Raw genomic sequence first — 19,251 nt, 5'->3', positions numbered from 1 at the left:
AACGCTACATCATTTTTGATTCGTTTACGTTAAAGCTAGAGTAATATTTATTCTTTGTTAAAACAAAAAAGTTGTTTTCGTCTTTTTCTATACTTCGTCATATATGTATACATACGCTGGTAATATTGAGAATTTATGTAAATTGGGAGTATCTGAGGGCTTGAGGCAATACTGCAAAACTAATTTTCTTAATTTAATACATAAAATAAGAAAAATATGATAATAAATAATGACACTGTAAATTAATAAAAAATATATATACTTACTTATAATTTAATAAATATTATTGTTACTTACTATTTAAGTAATAAAATGTTAAGCTTGGAGTTAAGAATGATGGACAGTGTTGGAGTCACCGAAATAAAAAAAAAAGTAAATAAATAAAAATAATAGTTTGAAAGAAATAAGACATAACTATGTAAAACAGTACATTTTCTTTGTTAAATTCCTCCATAGACACGTATAAAAAGTTACAAATACGTCCAAAGATCACAGTCAACGTAAACGGTATAAAAAAGTGAGGTTTTTAACGGTGATTGTGCGTAAGTGTCGGTTTTTTGAATATAGGCCGCAGATGTTGATAATGATGATGATGTTTTTTAATGATATAGATATTAAATATATATATTTATAGGCAAGATGGAATAAGGTAATTCGTTTAATTGCGCAAATGACATACCATCGAGTTTGACTGTAAAACTTGATTAATACAATAACTTTTTATATACAGGTTGGTTAGGTTTTAAATTATTTTAGTTTAACAATGCTGTGTGGTGTTTTCGACTCAAGTTTACTATTGTGGAAATTTTGACTAGTCTAGAACGTGAGACCGCAGAATTTATCCTCGACTAATCTAAAACTTTCATTGTCCAAGCTCCTCCAAAAAAAATTCAAATGTCAGTCGGGCAGTGCAGTTTTAGGCCTGTAATACAAAAACTCAAATATACCAACCGATATATAGCGGGGTGTGGGGTGCAAGATTTTATATCAACATAAAAGAATAAAAATTATAAAGATTTACGAATCGTAATCTGGATACAAAGTTTAGTTAAACTAAAAGATTGTGTAAATAAAATGAAAACCTCTTAAATACATTAAAGTTCCGTGGTTGTTTTTCAAAATGTCTATATTTTCAGCAATAATCACAAATAATAGCCACATACGTAGTACTATATAGGTATAGTAAAATTATATATATGTAATATTAATAGATTAACAACTATAAACCGATTGTCGAACTTTAACTTTTTTTGCTTTCTTTCATTTTTAAGTGTAAAGGTAAATAGTAAACTTAAAAAAAAGACATAAAGCGTTTTTAAAAAAATAGAAACGTCGTAAACGCATATTGTCATCCGTAATTCTACTAAACCACTTTTTATTTTTATTTTATTTTATTTTTTTCCTTGGGAATCAATAAGAAACCGTACCGTAGGCACTTATATAGTTTTTTCTTTTTTTTTTTCGTATATTAATAAATAACGTCGAGGAATGCTTATTAGTATGTCATTCTTATTAGTCTGTTATTCTTATTAGTCTGTATTCACATTTTTTTCACGAAATAAAATAAAACCACAAAGAAAAACACATCTCATTGATTCATTCATTATATTCTTGTTGTATAAAAATGTAGTAGAAAATTTTTGTGCTTTACCCCTCTTGTAATATTTTATTTTGAGGCAGTAATCAAGATTACTGCGCTTATATACTTTTTCTAACGCTTACAAATCCTACTTTTCAGTGAATATTTAAGTATATAAAATAGACGAAGGGATTATTATTTTCATACTATTTATCCACACACGCACACAAGTTTTTTTTAATTTATTGCGTTTTTCTTCAATGTGTTAAAAAATAATAATCAAATTTATTTTGTCTTTATAATTTTGTGTGATTCATGATATCAAAATTAAGTTTTAAAAGATATGTTTATATGTTATTACTAAAATCCAAAATCAATTTAATGATAACAACACCAAATAAATACATGGGGTTAGACATCAATAAGAACGGGTTATCACTGTGAAAAATCTCTCTGCACTTTTAGATAATACCAAAAATTACTTTTTGTGTTGATTAATGTATTGAAAATATTAAAGGATAATATTCAGGGAAGCAAAGAGTGATGTTAATAAAGATACAAAATATATCTTGAAGGGCGATGGATAATATGACAAATCCAAAGAAAAGTATTGAAACATGTATTGGAATCAGTACAACAAAACGGGATATATAAAATAAGGTTAATTATGAAATATACTGAGAACTAAGAGAACTACCGGTATTAAAGGTTGCATTGGGGCAGACCATGTAATAAAGATGAATGTAGAGTAATGATTAGAATGTACTGTAACGCCCAATAGGAAGGCGAAGGAAACGATGGAATTCATCATAATTTTTGTAAACATTTGGGATAAGAAACTGAAAAAATGTTTCTCCAAAGATACATGCTAACGATATCCCTGAACTTCAGACTAAAATGATAAATCTATCTCATGACTGTTTCCCGCGATCTTTATATAATTTCGTTATTATTATTATCTAATAATATATCCCATCTTATTAAATATGTTTAAAATCATGGTAATTTTAAATGTAATCCACCTTTTTATATGGCACTGACGGCATCAGTAAATTAAAAACGCATGAACTTATATGAATCACTTTGCATACAGTTCCCATAAGAGTTTTGATATTTTGAGTTTATATGTTATCCAAGAGCGAATACCGTGAAATTTAATCGCGAAGTTATCGAATGTGACCACCCAAAAACTTGTAACTAAACAGTCTGTTTAAAGACTTTCTAAGAGTGTTAAGGGTTGAAAAATATGAAGTTCGTCATTCATGGTTATTTGAAGAAATTAACCCGTGTATAGAGAGATGAGTATAAATTGATCTTTTGTTATTACACATAACTGATTTTGAATTTTAATAGCATCAAAGACAAAAAGAAACAAAAATCTAAACATTAATTATTAAAATTCATTAATTTATAAACTATCTAAACACCTTGAGTTAACAATTTTGATAGAAAACAAAATGTATAGATTATTTTAAAAACTATTTTATTTATTTAATTTCAAGGACACTTACGTCAGCATAATAAATTAAAGATCGTTTATAAATAATGTAGGCTAGATTAACAAATGTTTAGATTATCGTTTAAATTTTCTTAATTGAACCTAATTTGATTAATGGTGTAGTATTATTGACCCCTTTCAAGTATATTATTAATACAAAATATAAAAAAAACTTGATTATAAATACTTCTATAATGAAATGAAAATAAAAAAAAAAAAATGGTAATAAAAAACACAAAAAAAAAAGAACAGGACCAACATTTTTAGGAGTGTTCGCCTATCAACGGCATATTTCAGTCTTGTTTTTGCTGAACATTACGCACCTTTAATAATTCCAAGTAACTGTCAACCCATTCCTATCACTCGATTCATATTAATTCCTATTATAGCAAAATCGTATTCCTTTCCCTTCCTTTTTCCTTTTATTTATTTTAGAAAATTTATTCGTACGGCTCATAGGATGTAACCTAAACATGAGGAGAAATTTTCCATATTTTACTTTATTTCAATATAATTTTACTTTTTTTTTTTCGTTTGGCAGATTAAGTAGCTCTCCTGTAACCATTTTTTAAATTATTTTAACCATAACGACTCGTTCAATTTCATGTTATTTCATTTTTGATTGCACCAATTCTCAAGTTTTTTAAAAAATATTTAAGATTTCCAAAAAAACAAAAAAATAAATTCTATAGTCAGTGCTACCGAAAACACAGTGCTCAAAAAACCTAATAATACAATATATATACGTTTAAATATATATATATATCTATATATATATGTATATAATATATATACACACACACGGTTACGTTGTAACAAAGAACATATTTTTCTTCCTGTAAGAATGCGGTAATAATAATATTAATCGTATTATAGTATTGTAGCAAATAGTTATGTGTGGGTTGGTTTTTTTAAGTTGCTCACTTCTTCAATTTAATTTTTTAAATAATCGCAAATAAGAAATAATAGTAAATAGTAGTAATAATATTGAAGTAGTAATTGGGAGGAAAGAGAGGGGCTGATGGGAGAAACTTAAATGAGAATGAGAGAAAGAATACTACTAGTTTTTTAAGATGAATATTTGATGTAGAGATAGGCGACGATTCCGCCGCCTAATACGATACTTCCGGTCAGAACTAATGGTTTAAACAGAGACCTCTTCAGCTTGGTCCACTTCTCCAACGATTGTTGACGTCTCTTCATATCGCGAACCTGCGCCGCTAGTTGCTCCTTTCTTTCCTTTCGTTTACGATGCCTCAACTCCGCATCAGGCGACGTTCTACAAAAAATATATATACATATAATTTTGATTATAATTAATTTTAAATAAATTTACGTTTTCCAATTCGGCGTAGGTTCGGATTTATTCGAAACAGGACTTTCCGTTCGACTTTCCTCTTCTAGTTCATCTGGGCTGCTATATTCCTCTATTTCAGCTTCATCACCTTCCGAAGGAGGCACAACTGGTAATGGCCTATTTGGGGGAGTTTCCATCTAATAAAACACAAAAACGATCAATATTAAATTATATAATAATTCTAATTTATTGAATTATCACCATGTCGGATTAGGATGATTTATATATTTCGAATTTGTATCAACAAATTCGTTTTTTCAGCATCAATAAACTGCTGTTGGAGACAGAATTTTATACGAATTCTTTGGGAATGAAAGGTTAACATTAACACATGCGCAAAAGGTTATTTAAAACAGCTAAATCGCGAGAGTGGCTCCGTAAGTGGACCTTGAGTGTGGGTTAAAAATAGGGTGCTAATCATAAATGAGATGAATCGTTTATATATAATTAAAGTCGTATATATACACACATATATAAATAATATTAAAAAGAAGTTAAATAATCTAAAAATAAATAATTGGTTAGGTCAGTTGCCCAAATGAAGGAATGCGATAGTAAATAGTTAAAATGAGATAGGCGAAATAGTGACAGCGTCGTAGGTATGGTACTCGCCAAAAGGTTAAAAGCTTTAGAAATAAATAATCAGGTGAAATTGTAGCTGTTTTAACTAAATCAGTGATTTACATTATATCAAGCTAAAACTGGTTTACATGATCTTAATTGCACATTTATTAATCGCTTGCAGCCGAGACTCAATGAATAACATTATACCAACCTAAAACTGGTCATCATATTGTAACACCTCGGCCGAGAGCGGCGTCGCACAGTGGTCCGAACACACTCAAAACCCGATCGAAAATCAATTAAAAAAAAAAGTTTTATAGTGTTGTTTTTTTAAATGTTGCATATATTTTAACTATTAATAGTCTCTTAGTGAAGTTTATGAAGTCTTTGATGTTTTATAATAGCTACTGCGCGAAATAAATTGCTATTACAATTACCTTATTTTGTATAAGGAAATTTTTTAGAAAATGACACAACTTTAGAAAATAAAAAAGATGGTATATCACTACTTGAAAATATTGTGTCGTTGGTTTCTTATAAAGTACAGAAAGGTCTTCATTTTACGACTTTCCAAATTTCAAAACATGTTTGTTGAAAAAAATTACAACCATTTCTATTGACGTCAATAAATACTTATACAGGGTGTCTCAGCGAGACCGGTCATTAGACGTTTCTGGGGTTCTGGCCAAACAAAAAATTTGAGAATGCAGACTTAAGTATTATCAATTACGTTCTCTTCATCTAAAATATTTTCAGATTTCTAGCACTTCCGGTTATACCGGAAGTTGCCACCTACTTGATTTTTTTAAATGGAACATCCTGTATATTTTTACATATTTGGATTTGTCTGTTTTGAAGGTTTATAAATAACTTTACTTTTTGCAATTTGAACCAGCAATTCTCGAGTTATTCGAATTTTTCTAGAAAAATTTGCTCCAGCGGACATTTGATCAAAAAATCATAGAACACTCAATTTTTGAGATATCAATTTAGGATTCAGAATACGCTTAAACAACATGGTGGAGTATGTTTTGGTGCCGAGAACGGCTGCCTAGATCGTTTGATCACTTTATTATGATACGTTAACTTTTCGAAATTTGGAAGCACCATAACTTCATTTTTTTAAATGGCACCCCCCATATTTTATTACTTAGTCGTCTTCGGCGTCTCATTTTACATCTTTTATATTCCATATGTCCTATGCCTAACATTAATAGTTTGAGAAATAATTAGGGTTTTTTGAAAAATGCTCACATATCATATGGATATTAACCTAGTGTGCCATGGAAAACAAATGTTTAATGACTTATTGATAAACGTCAAAGTCTAATTTAGGTTGTTTGATGCTTGTGAGTCTAAAACCAGTTAAAATGGATATTAATAACGTAAATAATGTTTATACAAATGAAGAAATCCATAATTTACTTTTTGTGCACGAAAAGTGCGACAAAGTTCTTAGTAGAACTTGCAGAATATTTAATGAAAATTATCCATATTTATCTCCGATGACAAAAGGTAAATTTAGAGGAATAGAAGAAAATTTTTTGCATTTTGGACGAATTAATCACGTGTTAAACTGACCAAAAAATGTAGTAGATAATGCAACGGAAGAGGTGAATACCTTGGCTTATTTCGAGCCCAGTCCCAACACCTCAATTCGAGCTGCCAAAGAAGATCTGGGAATCATACTACGAACTTTGTCGCGCTTTTCATGCAAAAAAAATAAATTAAGAATTTTTTGATTTGTGTAAATATTACTTTCGTTATTGTTATCGATTTTAACTCGTTTCAGTACTAATATTAAGGGACATAACAGATAATTATTAGCTCACATGCATCAAGTGACGTAAACAAGTGAGTCTTTAACAAGAACTCATTGAGAAGGCTTGTTTTTCATGGCACACTAGGCTAAATATCCATATATGTGCGCATTTTTCAAAAAACCCTAATTATCTCCCAAACTATTAATATTAGGTATGGGCCATATAGGATATAAAAGATGTAGAATGAGATACCGAAGACGACTAAAAAATAAAATACGGGGGGTGCTATTTAAAAAAATGAAGTTATGGTACTTCCAAATTTTGAAAAGTTAACGTGCCATAGTAAAGTGATCAAACGTTCTAGACCGCAGTTCTCGGCACCAAAACATACTCCATCATGTTGCTTAAGCATGTTCTCAATCCTAAATTGATATTCCAAAAATTGAGTGTTTTCTAATTTTTTGAACAAATGTCTGCTGGAGCAGATTTTTCTAGAAAAATTCGAATAACTCGAGAACGACAGAATCAAATTGCAAAAAGTAAAGTTATTTATAAACCTTGAAAACAGACAAATCCAAATATTTAAAAATATACAGGATGTTCCATTTAAAAAAATAAAGTTGGTGTCGATTTCCGGTATAACCGGAAGTGCAAGAAATCTGAAAATATTTTACACGAAGGGATCGTAATTGATAATACTTAAGTCTGAATTCTCAAATTTTTATTTTCGCCAGAACCCCAGAAACGTCTAATGACCGGTCTCGTTGAGACACCCTGTATTTTTTGACCATTCAATCTTTTAAATTAAATATCTTGTGAGCGAACAAAATCGAACAATTGTAGCAAACATTTTTTTATTGCTGAAGGTATGGTGTACATAGCATAAGAAAGAAATCTTGCGCCAACGTGCGCCTTAACCAAAAAATTAGCAGTCAAAGATTACTTAACACATAATTGTGGATCTTATTTATCCTTGTTATGATTTTCGTTATTTTGTTGCTATGTTTTGGTTTTTATCTTTTCTGTTTTGGGTAGAATTCAAACAAATGAAGATTTATTTAAAAGACTATTTCTGAGCTCCGATCCATTTATTAGTAACTTTTATAAAGAATGTTCAGAAAGATATAAAAATATGAATGAAGACATGAAAAATTTACTTATACTGGACAAGTCTCTAGAAGAAAAGGAAGGTAAAGAAGAAGACAATAATGATGAAGAAGTAAATATAGAGGAACAAATAAATATATTGAGATAAATTTTGTTATGTTGGTGAATATAACAAAATATTTTATATTATCTCGAATAATTTGAAATGTATGTGGACTATCTCAGTATCATGGGAAAATTCTACTATAAGTAGGCTTCAAACTTACGTATTATGGTCTCCAATATCACTTCAAATTAAGAGCGATGAGTTTATTCTCGAATAGTTCTTAAAACATTTTTAGTAAAAGCTAAATAAAATTGAGCTATCTAACCAACTAATTCTGCCAATTAATTTTGCCACATTTTTATCAAATTCCATTTCTGATAGGGTAAAAAAATATGGGGCGTTCCATTTAAAATTTTCGACTTTCTTACCATTGAATATGGAGAAACGATAATTCAATTTTTGACCATCCTGTATAAGATACTTTAATACAACAAATGACAATCTGTTTGACAACATCTCAAGAGTAATCGTGTCACATTAGAGCTTTTTTGAATGAACGTTGGCTGAGATATAAGGTTTTAAAGAGCATAAAGTAATTTGCCAAAAAAAAACTTAAAAACAAAATAACTCGAAAACGAAAAATGGTAGGTACCAATAACTTTTATCAAAGTCAACTTATTTTGTCGAATATAAATAAAAGGTGCATTAAAAACTATAGCATTCCATTTAAAATAACGAAGTTGTGGTCTACATCCGGTAGACCGGAAGTGACGGCCATCTTGAAAGTATTTTAGATCGAAAGCTTCGAATGAACAACCCATGTTGTCAAAATTTCAAACCGCTACGAATAGTGGTACTTAAAAAAGTTCTAACGAACCAGTTACGTGAGACATCCGGTATAGGTCCTCTATAAAACAATTTCGATAGGAATTTGCGATCACATAATTACACAAAAAAATGTGAAGTAATATACGTCTAATGTTTTGCACAAAATTTTATAGTAATATTCTTCTTTAAAGTCCTAATTTATACAGGGTGTCTCAGCGAGACCGGTCATTAGACGTTTCTGGGGTTCTGGCGAAAATAAAAATTTGAGAATTTAGACTTAAGTATTATCAATTACGATCTCTTCGTCTAAAATATTTTCAGATTTCTTGCACTTTCGGTTATACCGGAAGCCGCCACCAACTTTATTTTTTTAAATGGAACACCCTGTATATTTTTACATATTTGGATTTGTCTGTTTTCAAGGTTTATAAATAATTTTACTTTTTGCAATTTGATTCGGTCGTTCTCGAGTTATTCGAATTTTTCTAGAAAAATCTGCTCCAGCAGACATTTGTTCACAAAATCAGAAAACACTCAATTTTTGGGATATCAATTTAGGACTGAGAACATGCTTAAACAACATGATGGAGTATGTTTTGGTGCCGAGAACTGCGGTCTAGAACGTTTGATCACTTTACTATGGCACGTTAACTTTTCAAAATTTGGAAATACCATAACTTCATTTTTTAAAATGGCATCCCCCATATTTTATTTTTTAGTCGTCTTCGGTGTCTCATTATACATCTTTTATATCCCATATGACCCATACCTAATATTAATAGTTTGGGAGATAATTAGGGTTTTTTGAAAAATGCACACATATCATATGGATATTTAGCCTAGTGTGCCATGAAAAACAAGCCTTCTCAATGAGTTCTTGTCAAAGACTCACTTGTTTACGTCACTTGATGCATGTGAGCTAATAATTATCTGTTATGTCCCTTAATATTAGTACTGAAACGAGTTAAAATCGATAACAATAACGAAAGTAATATTTACACAAATCAAGAAATTCTTAATTTATTTTTTTTGCATAAAAAGCGCGACAAAGTTCGTAGTATGATTCCCAGATCTTCTTTGGCAGCTCGAATTGAGGTGTTGGGACTGGGCTCGAAATAAGCCAAGGTATTCACCTCTTCCGTTGCATTATCTACTACATTTTTTGGTCAGGTTAACACGTGATTAATTCGTCCAAAATGCAAAAAATTTGCTTCTATTCCTCTAAATTTACCTTTTGTCATCGGAGATTAATGTGGATAATTTTCAATAAACATTCTGCAAGTTCTACTAAGAACTTTGTCGCACTTTTCGTGCACAAAAAATAAATTATGGATTTCTTCATTTGTATAAACATTATTTACGTTATTAATATCCATTTTAACTGGTTTTAGACTCACAAGCATCAAACAACCTAAATTAGACTTTGACGTTTATCAGTTAAGTCATTAAACATTTGTTTTCCATGGCACACTAGGTTAATATCCATATGATATTTGAGCATTTTTCAAAAAACCCTAATTATTTCTCAAACTATTAATGTTAGGCATAGGACATATGGAATATAAAAGATGTAAAATGAGACGCCGAAGACGACTAAGTAATAAAATATGGGGGGTGCCATTTAAAAAAATGAAGTTATGGTGCTTCCAAATTTCGAAAAGTTAACGTATCATAGTAAAGTGACCAAACGATCTAGACAGCCGTTCTCGGCACCAAAACATACTCCATTATGTTGTTTAAGCATGTTCTGAATCCTAAATTGATATCTCAAAAATTGAGTGTTCTATGATTTTTTGAACAAATGTCCGCCGGAACAAATTTTTCTAGAAAAATTCGAATAACTCGAGAATTGCTGGTTCAAATTGCAAAAAGTAAAGTTATTTATAAACCTTCAAAACAGACAAATCCAAATATGTAAAAATATACAGGGTGTTCCATTTAAAAAAATAAAGCAGGTGGCGACTTCCGGTATAACCGGAAGTGCTAGAAATCTGAAAATGTTTTAGATGAAGAGAACGTAATTGATAATACTTAAGTCTGCATTCTCAAATTTTTTGTTTGGCTAGAACCCCAGAAACGTTTAATGACCGGTCTCGCTGAGACACCTGTATAAATTAGGACTTTAAAGAAGAATATTACTATAAAATTTTGTGCAAAACATTAGACGTATATTACTTCACATTTTTTTGTGTAATTACGTGATCGCAAATTCCTATCGAAATTGTTTTATAGAGGACCTATACCGGATGTCTCATGTAACTGGTTCGGTAGAACTTTTTTAGGTATCACTATTCGCAGCGGTTTGAAATTTTGACAACATGGGTTGTTCATTCGAAGCTTTCGATCTAAAATACTTTCAAGATGGCCGCCACTTCCGGTCTACCGGATGTAGACTACAACTTCGTTATTTTAAATGGAATGCGAAAATGTGAAAATGGAAGAAAATGAGTATGAATTTAAATAAAGTACTGCTTGCGTAGTACTACTTCCGGTTCACGAATTTAATTCAAATTTTGACACAACATTACCCTTTTGGTCTTATAATCATATGCCAAGTTTCATAAAGCTAGCTAATTGCTAACACCAAAATAATATTTTCGATCGGGTTTTGTTACCGCTCGGACCACTGTGCGTTGGGTTTATCAAGCAAAGTTATAGATCTTTTGAATAATTAAGCCGAGGTCGCATCATAGTGTAACCCAATGCGTTACATTACCATGTAAAGTAATTTGTCAATCAAAGATAGTTGTAAAAATCTGATATGGTGATATATTAAATTTTTAGTTAAGATAAATAGAAAATTTGTACCTCTTCAGCAACTCCATTGAAAGTTAATTCAGTTAAAGATGTACTAACTGGAATTTTCGGCAAAGGTCTATCAGCGTAATTATTTAAACTGTCCATACGGGGAGGTGGTAATGGTGGAGGTTCATCATCAATTTCTTCGTCGGCGCTGTTACTTTCTTCTACGTTGTTTTCCGATGGTTTTATTGAATTTGTTGAGTTGCAGTTCTAATTTATAAAACAGTCTCCATCATTTAACACACAAATAATTGTCTCTTAATTAAATAGGAAACAAATAACTTGGAAAATTCACGAAATAAATTAAAAAGAAAAAAAAAAAAGAATAAAACGGATTCTGAATCAAAATGAGGACGTTTTTATAATAGTCGTGGATAAGGTACATTTACAGTGTTATTACCTCCGTGTCTGGACATTCGTCGGTTAATTTTTTTGCGCCTTCGATGATTGCTTGGTAGGAAAACCTTAATTGTTCTGCAGTTTGAATTAGACCCATACGATATTGTCGCATTTCTAAGAGGACGTCCTTTACATCTACCGAGTTTAGTCCGAATTTTCCAATCTAAACATAAAAACTATCATTACACCAATTATTTTAATTTATAACTTTACATTAATTTTTATAAACACAGCGTATACTTAATCATTTCAACAAGGTTTAATTAATCTTAAGTGACAAGTCTCGTTACGTCCTTGAAATCAAATTGAAAGGCCAAAGTAACAGCCGTTATTCCTGATTACTTTTTACTAATAACAAGAACATAACTTTAATTTCCAACAATCATTTCAATCTGAAAGTAAGAATGTAGGTGGGCTACATTGTTTATTATTTCATTGTGAAAGTGAGAATTTCCCAAGAAGAGAAACTAACATAAATCAAGAATCTCGTTTTCTTTTTTCAAGAAAATGTTTTAAATAACCTTAATAAGACTAAATTAAAAGTTACTTACAAGAACCAGACAAGAGTCAACTAAACAAAATGTTCCAGATCGGCCGATACCCGCCGAACAATGTACAACAGCCGGTCCAACATCTTGTTCTAATACTCCAGCCGCCCTAACTTTCTTCAAAAACTCCAAAAACACTTTCGGAGAGCCAGGAACTCCAAAATCAGGCCATGTTGTATAATGAAATTGAATGATCTGCCTTGAATCGCCGCTTTCGAGATCGTGCACCGTAAACGTCCTCGTCAAATAATGGGAATAGTCCTGATATTCGACGTATTCAATCGCCAAGCCCACATCTTCAAGAACCATCTTGTGTTCTGAACCCATTTTTTCGGGCCAATACTGGTAGCATTTTTCCTGTTTCTTTTCGACCAGCTTGTTCAGCATCAGGACCGCTTTACTCGATTGTTCCCACATCATTAGCCAAAAATGGCTGACTGTCGAACAAAGCGGCCCTTGTGTGAGGATGTAACGACGGTTTGCTTTCGGGATCACAACGAGATTCGCGTTGATGTAATCAGTTGAACCGCGATTCAATACTATCCTACTATGATCGTAGGGGCTTACGTCTCTATAGCGATTTAACGGTTTGTTTTGGGGTTTTATTGCTTCTGAGGTGCTGTAAGCGCTCGATGTTGATTTCGTTCTTATTAACTGAAAAACGTAAATAAACATTAAAATAATATTACGAATAAATGTTGTTTTTTCTAGGAATATGACATTTCTTATTAAAAAAAGTGGTTTCAAAACCGTAATTTTTTATACCATAACAATATAACAACCTATAAGACAAATTTAAGTTATCATCTTTATTTCAGAATTTTTCAGATAACCTACAAAGGTATTAGATGCATAGACCCACAAATTCTTATTTAAAAATAAAAGGTAATAAATTATATAAATTTATAGGCTGACATTTAAGACATGGATTGTTATCATTTTTTACTTTCTCGATATACAAAGATTATTTATGAATCAAGACGGGAAGGTTAAAAGCATATTTAATGGCATTCATGTACCTCACCAGACAAAGTATAATTTCGATTATTTATGCAACTTTAAGATTTATTACTGAATTTTAATATAACATTTTTGTCTTAAAGTCCTGTTAGTATTCTTATTCACTAATAAATCAGGTATTGTTCTGTGTTTTAGATTTTAAACCAATATGGAATTTGGAATGTATGTGTTGTTTGGAGTTGAATTATTTTAATTTCTAATAATTAATTATTTGAATTCTTTAAATAGCCCATATTTCAAGCTTTTTAAACGTTGATTAAACAGCTTTAAAGATAATGAACATGTAATGACATGTACGGATCACAGAAGAAAATCTTCCGTATTTTTTAAATCTTTCGTATGTTAAGAGCATCAAAATGAGAAGAATGGACTAAGCGTTTCAAAGCATTAAAACAAACTGAAAAATACAGCGGAGACAACAATAGATAGACAATTAGAGCAGTGCTAACCATTAGCAAGATACTAGAATAAATGAAGAGACCTGGATATGATTAAAGTATGGTGGTGAAAGTTTGGCAGGATTTTTTAATACTATTTTGGCATTACAGCAAAACCATTACAGTCCCTTCTTCTGTTTCGTTGATCTAATCATAGTGAATTAACATTAACACTTGTAACACAACAATATGATTCAAACTAATACACAAGGGTTATTTTTGGGATCCTGTCATCGTCAATCCTCACCATGTGCCCATCCCATTGCAATCGTTGGAGCCTAAGATAGTGGAGAATCTATATATTGCTGACATATTTCTAGGTTAAACCTCATTCTCTATTTTTCGTTAATTCCGACCCCTCCTAGCATTCTTCTCAGAATTCTCCATTCAAGGTATCCACTATATTTGCCGTCTTTTGAGTTAGGACCCATATCACACATCCGTAGCTGATACTTGGCCTGATCATCGTTTTGTATAAACGCTTTTTTGTGTTTCATGGAATTAAACACAGATTCATCTGTTTAAGCCAAAGTGAATTTATATATAATTAATATTGAGGTATTTTGTGTAAAACGTGAAAACACCGACTTCAAAGCTTCATATTTCAGGAACAAGAGGTAGACTAAAAATTTTTAGGGGATGAATGCGTCTCGGTTTTAGCCTGTTTTTGTGGTCACTCTGCCATCTTTTTATACCCTTTAACTTTTTTATTACAGTGACATGCAAATACAAGGTCAAAAGGGGACAATATTTTTGAATAATATTTATTTTATTATATTTAATAGGAACACTTTTATTTGAGTATTTTAGAATAAATTTTGTAATAAGTTGCATAAGCTAAATCAATGAATATTAAGAAATTATTTTTTAAGGAATTTTTGTTATAAAGAAACATACTAAACTTTAATCTTGTTTATTTAATATGTCGATGGATAGCCTAAAATCTATGCCATAAAAGCCTTACCATATATAATTTTCTTATTTTTTAGTACATTACAATATAACAATCTTTATGTCTAAAATGTATAAAAATATGGTACATTTAATACGTCAAAGAAAAGAAATATATATATAAATACATTTGTGTTGCTGCAGTCGGTCCGAGATTTCATCCGTTCTTCCTGTTGGTTCAACTTGGAAAGGGGCAGACGTTTCGCCAAGATCTCACCTGGCATCTTCAGTGTGTTGTTGTAGTCTCCTGTCGGCAGACTTAAATACATATCACAACACATTTAATTTTCACTTCCCTTTGAAATATTTTTCCCTCCAGTTTCCTTAACCTCAATGGCAAAGCGTTATATAACTTGATTAAAATGTATATAAACGTACTTTGCGATTTCTGCACTCTGTGAAGAGGTGGTAATAAATTATTACCAAAACGCGTGTCATAATTATTGTGAGAGTCTTTATTTCTCACCAATGTTTCTTTTTGTTCGTGTACATGCTGGAGGCAAGCGAGAATAAAAGATGATGATATTGTTAAAATGTTTATACTCTTAAAGTGTCCTCTACAGCTTTCCTAGCTGCTTCAAAATCTTTATTGCCTTTTTTTGCATTTCAAAAATCTTTTCGGACTCTCTTGATGCATCCCATGTGAGTATTCCATATACTGCCATACCATGAAGGTAGGAAAAATACACATTTCTTAGTTCTTCGCCAAGCAATATTTTTGATACCACTCGCAGGCAATACAGTGAACTCGCTAATTTCTTTTTTAATTCTATTACGTGGTCACCCCAAGAAAGGGTTTCAGATAATGTTACACCTAAAAATCTTGTCGTTCGATTTTTTACCTCTTATGTTTTTTCGTATAAACGGTTTTTTAAGGTAAATTTTTTCCGTGTTTAAGTGTAAATAATTCGATTTGAACCAATTGTTGGATGTAGCTAATGTTTTTTTAGTTTTTTGAAGCAGGTCTTGAAAATCCTTTGAAGTATTTATAAAAGAGGTGTCATCAGCATATAGACATAAAGTCCCCGCCTGTATATTTTGTGGCAAGTCATTAATATACAATAAGAATAAAATGGGGCCCAGCACGGAACCCATGTTGTTTGATTCCAATAAACATGGTGCTGCCTCTATCATGAAGATAAGAAACGATCAGTTTTTTCCGCTTTCTTTTATACCGAATTTTTCTATTTTCTTCAAGAGAATATTACGGTCTACAGAATCAAAAGCCTTATTAAGATCACAGAAGGGTACTTGCGTGTAACGTTACGCGCAAGTAGCATCAAAAGCAGCTATTATGTTTTGAATTACAATAAGAAGTGCTGTCATTGTTGTTTTTTTCTGTTGGTATCCGCGTGTTGGTATTTAGTTTCGAAAACTTTTGACATTATTGTTACTATTGATATTGGTCTATATCTACTTTTATTTACTTTTGAAGTTTTCATTAACACATGAAGTCTCAAGACACAAGAGGTCTTACATTACGAAATGTAAGACCTCTTCCATTTTTTTCAAAAACTGTTCATTATAAAACCGTCTGGTGAGTGATATACTGCTATAAACATACCTTTAATTGTGGGATTTTTACTGAACCCAGTTCAATATTTCTTTCTATGTTATATTTTTCTAAGCTAATTGAAGTTGATGAGTATTTTTCATTTATTAATAGCAAAACACCTCCACTTGAAAAGACTTTTCTACAATTATAAGATGCAATAACATAATTTTTTAATTTTAAAGTTTTTATCTCAGCTGTTGCCATCCAGTGCTCTGTAATAGCAATTACATTCCACTATGGTTTCTTTGGATTTTATTACTGTTTTGATATTCTTTATTTGAATTTAACTTATTTAATGAATCAATTATATAGCTTGCTTTCTCCAGTAAATTTTCTCTAAAAAACGATTTACCCTTACCTAGTTGGCCATAAATCAGGCTGTTTTGTGCATTCAAATACAATAATTTTTGAATTACAAAGTTAAATCTATTCAAATCTTATATTAATTAAAGTAATTAAATAAAACAAATAACAAAGTTGAAAATATTTTCATTAAAATTTGTATTCTTGTTTATGTGGTGTGGTGAAACAACTTTATATCTTCACTTCATGGAGTTTAATAAATTAGAGTTGGTAGTTTTCCTTTTCCTAAATATTTATTTTTTGAGAGAAGAATATTGTAATTCTTGGATATCTTATCGTTTATATATATGAAACATTTCAACTTACTAATAACAATAAATAAATTGAGGAATGAGATAAATTGAAAGGTTAAATATTATAAAGGATTTTTCCCATGATTATTTTAAATACAGCTACCAGCATGAGTGAATTATGAGTCATTATAGAAAAAAATTACTCTTCCCAGAAAAGTTTTCTAAACTTGGTACATGCAACTTCTCAAAAACCATTACCATGTTCATTTTTGGCAACTCATAAATGTTAATTGCCAGCATACAAGAAAAAAATGTTTAGGTTTGATCACCTTTTAAGGTTAACATCTCTATTTTAAGCTTAAAAATAATGTTAATATTCCCCGAACCAGTTACGTTTATAACCCATTTTAAAAGCAAATCATGTTTTCGGTCAATAAGACACAATAATTCCAAGAAATAGCACCTAAACTATCAACAACACGTGCGAACTCCTAACAGAACGATAGCCTCTAAAACGATAATCTTAAGAGTACGAAGATGATGGAAAGACGAGATTTAACCGTAAATAAAGAGTTGGACTTACCTGATAAACTATGTCCCATTGTTGTTTACTGTTCAGCTCCAGAAACTCGGTCTCGATATTGTTGCCCGATGTCATTTTATTGACGACTCAACTCCACTCGTTTTATTAAAACGCCCCTAAAACATTGCGGTTTGTGTGTAATTTGTAACGAAAGTGGTTGGTTCCCGTTTGAGGAGGACGTGAACTCGACAAACCTTACAAGTTACATTTAGTACACCGCGAGTTTAGCAAACACCATTTTTGAAAGGAGACGGAAAACGTCGCTGACACTAAAGACAAACAAAGACGGAGTATTAACACGCCGACTGTCATAAACTTTACTCATAATACCGTAATCTGACGGTGAAAATTTGAACTATACTAAGAAAACTTGAAACAAATCTTTTTTAATGTTAATTGTTTCAATACCTTAAAACGTTCACTTTTAATTCTTGGAATTCAACTTGTTTTTGATAAAACACTTTATTGTAGTTAAATTTAGTTCGTAACTAAAACGAAACGACTTTTCGGAAGATACTAACGCAATGATTTAAACGGAAAACGAATATATATATATATATTTACGCAAGCGATTTATTGGAACGATTAATTTTATTTGAAGAATAATTCATTAAAATGTTTCTACTTGTTCACAACACCAACATTTTCAAGTATTTATAGAAATTTTACCGATTTCTATCAATTAATGCTTTTTAGGAATATATTAACCTTCCATTATTATTTATTAGATAATAAAAGATAAAAACCCCGTAATCTTTGTTAGAACTTTAAATTCTGCGAATCGATTTAAACTTTTATTGGAAATAATTAAATTGAATTTCGCGGTAATTAATCGGCACGATACTTTCGCTATTTATTAACAGATGGCGCAAAAATTTAAATTCAAAACATATTATGTTTGAAATATTTTTACTAAACCCGACTAAAGCCGATGCCGCTACTATGTGCAAGAAGTATTTAACATTAAATAAATTTGTAATGTAATTGTCACCATTGAACCAAAGAAAAAATTACAGAACACCCCAATATACACCAATATCTAAGATTCTACTATCAATATATTTATCCAGATGCCTGCAATATATGTATAGTTTCTTGCAAGCAGTACATTTCTGCACAAAGTATTTAATAATAATAATAACTTTATTAGTGCTCTATGCCCAAGGCTTACACACGTCATTTTAAACAGAATATACAACAAAATACAGACGCAGGAGCCGAGAAGAAAATACAATAAAAATACATTCATACAATGACAATATCACTCCTTAAAAACTCCTCGACTGAGTAGAACGCACCCGTCATCAGGAAATTCTTCATAACAGTTTTAAATTGCTTGTGTTGGCGTGCTCTAATAGATTGCGGTAACTTATTATACAAAATCTGACCAGTATACAAATGACCTTTCTGCGTCCCACTCAACCGACAAAAATCTACGCACATGTTCGTACGGTTTCTGGTAAAGTAACTGTGCACGTCGGCGTGCGTCTTATACTGTTCATTATTACTATGAATATACAGCAAACATTTCAGGATAAACAATGATGGAAGCGTTAGAATATTCAAGGATTCAAAGGCGAGGCGACAATCTTCCCTATAACTAAGTTTTGCCAACACT

The 19,251-nt window shown here is 31.0% G+C and overlaps 1 protein-coding gene across 4 annotated transcripts; it reads right to left on the bottom strand.

Moving 5' to 3' along the window:
• Positions 1-373: 373 nt before the first annotated feature.
• Positions 374-17,966, bottom strand: LOC111416522 (Protein tyrosine phosphatase 61F). 4 transcript variants are annotated; one of them, XR_011642448.1, is made up of 7 exons: positions 17,634-17,966; positions 12,495-13,145; positions 11,945-12,106; positions 11,551-11,754; positions 4,414-4,571; positions 3,401-4,356; positions 374-922 (listed from the first exon to the last, which is right to left on the bottom strand). XR_011642448.1 is itself a non-coding variant. In XM_023048572.2 (7 exons), exons 1-7 carry the CDS (start codon positions 17,706-17,708, stop codon positions 898-900), a joined length of 1,398 nt encoding a protein of 465 aa, XP_022904340.1. In that variant the 5' UTR covers positions 17,709-17,966; the 3' UTR covers positions 374-897. The 4 variants fall into 4 exon arrangements, 3 of the variants coding, with proteins under 3 accessions (XP_022904340.1, XP_022904339.1, XP_022904338.1); XM_023048572.2 differs by having other exon boundaries at positions 4,234-4,356; XM_023048571.2 differs by lacking the exon at positions 374-922 and having other exon boundaries at positions 1,109-4,356; positions 17,634-17,749; positions 17,828-17,930.
• Between the last annotated feature and the right edge of the window lie 1,285 nt (positions 17,967-19,251).

The sequence above is a fragment of the Onthophagus taurus genome, chromosome 1, assembly GCF_036711975.1.
Source record: "Onthophagus taurus isolate NC chromosome 1, IU_Otau_3.0, whole genome shotgun sequence".
Classification (NCBI taxonomy): domain Eukaryota; kingdom Metazoa; phylum Arthropoda; class Insecta; order Coleoptera; family Scarabaeidae; genus Onthophagus; species Onthophagus taurus.
The sequence above is the reverse complement of the archived record's forward strand: the minus strand, read 5'-3'. Positions and strand labels throughout refer to the sequence as shown.

Coding starts and splice junctions, on each gene's coding strand:
- LOC111416522 (XM_023048570.2), bottom strand. CDS start 17,708: ATGACATCGGGCAACAATATCGAGACCGAGTTTCTGGAGCTGAACAGT. Junction 12,107..12,494: donor TTGACTCTTGTCTGGTTCTT/GTAAGTAACTTT, acceptor TTTTATGTTTAG/ATTGGAAAATTCGGACTAAA. Junction 11,755..11,944: donor ACGAATGTCCAGACACGGAG/GTAATAACACTG, acceptor TTTATAAATTAG/AACTGCAACTCAACAAATTC.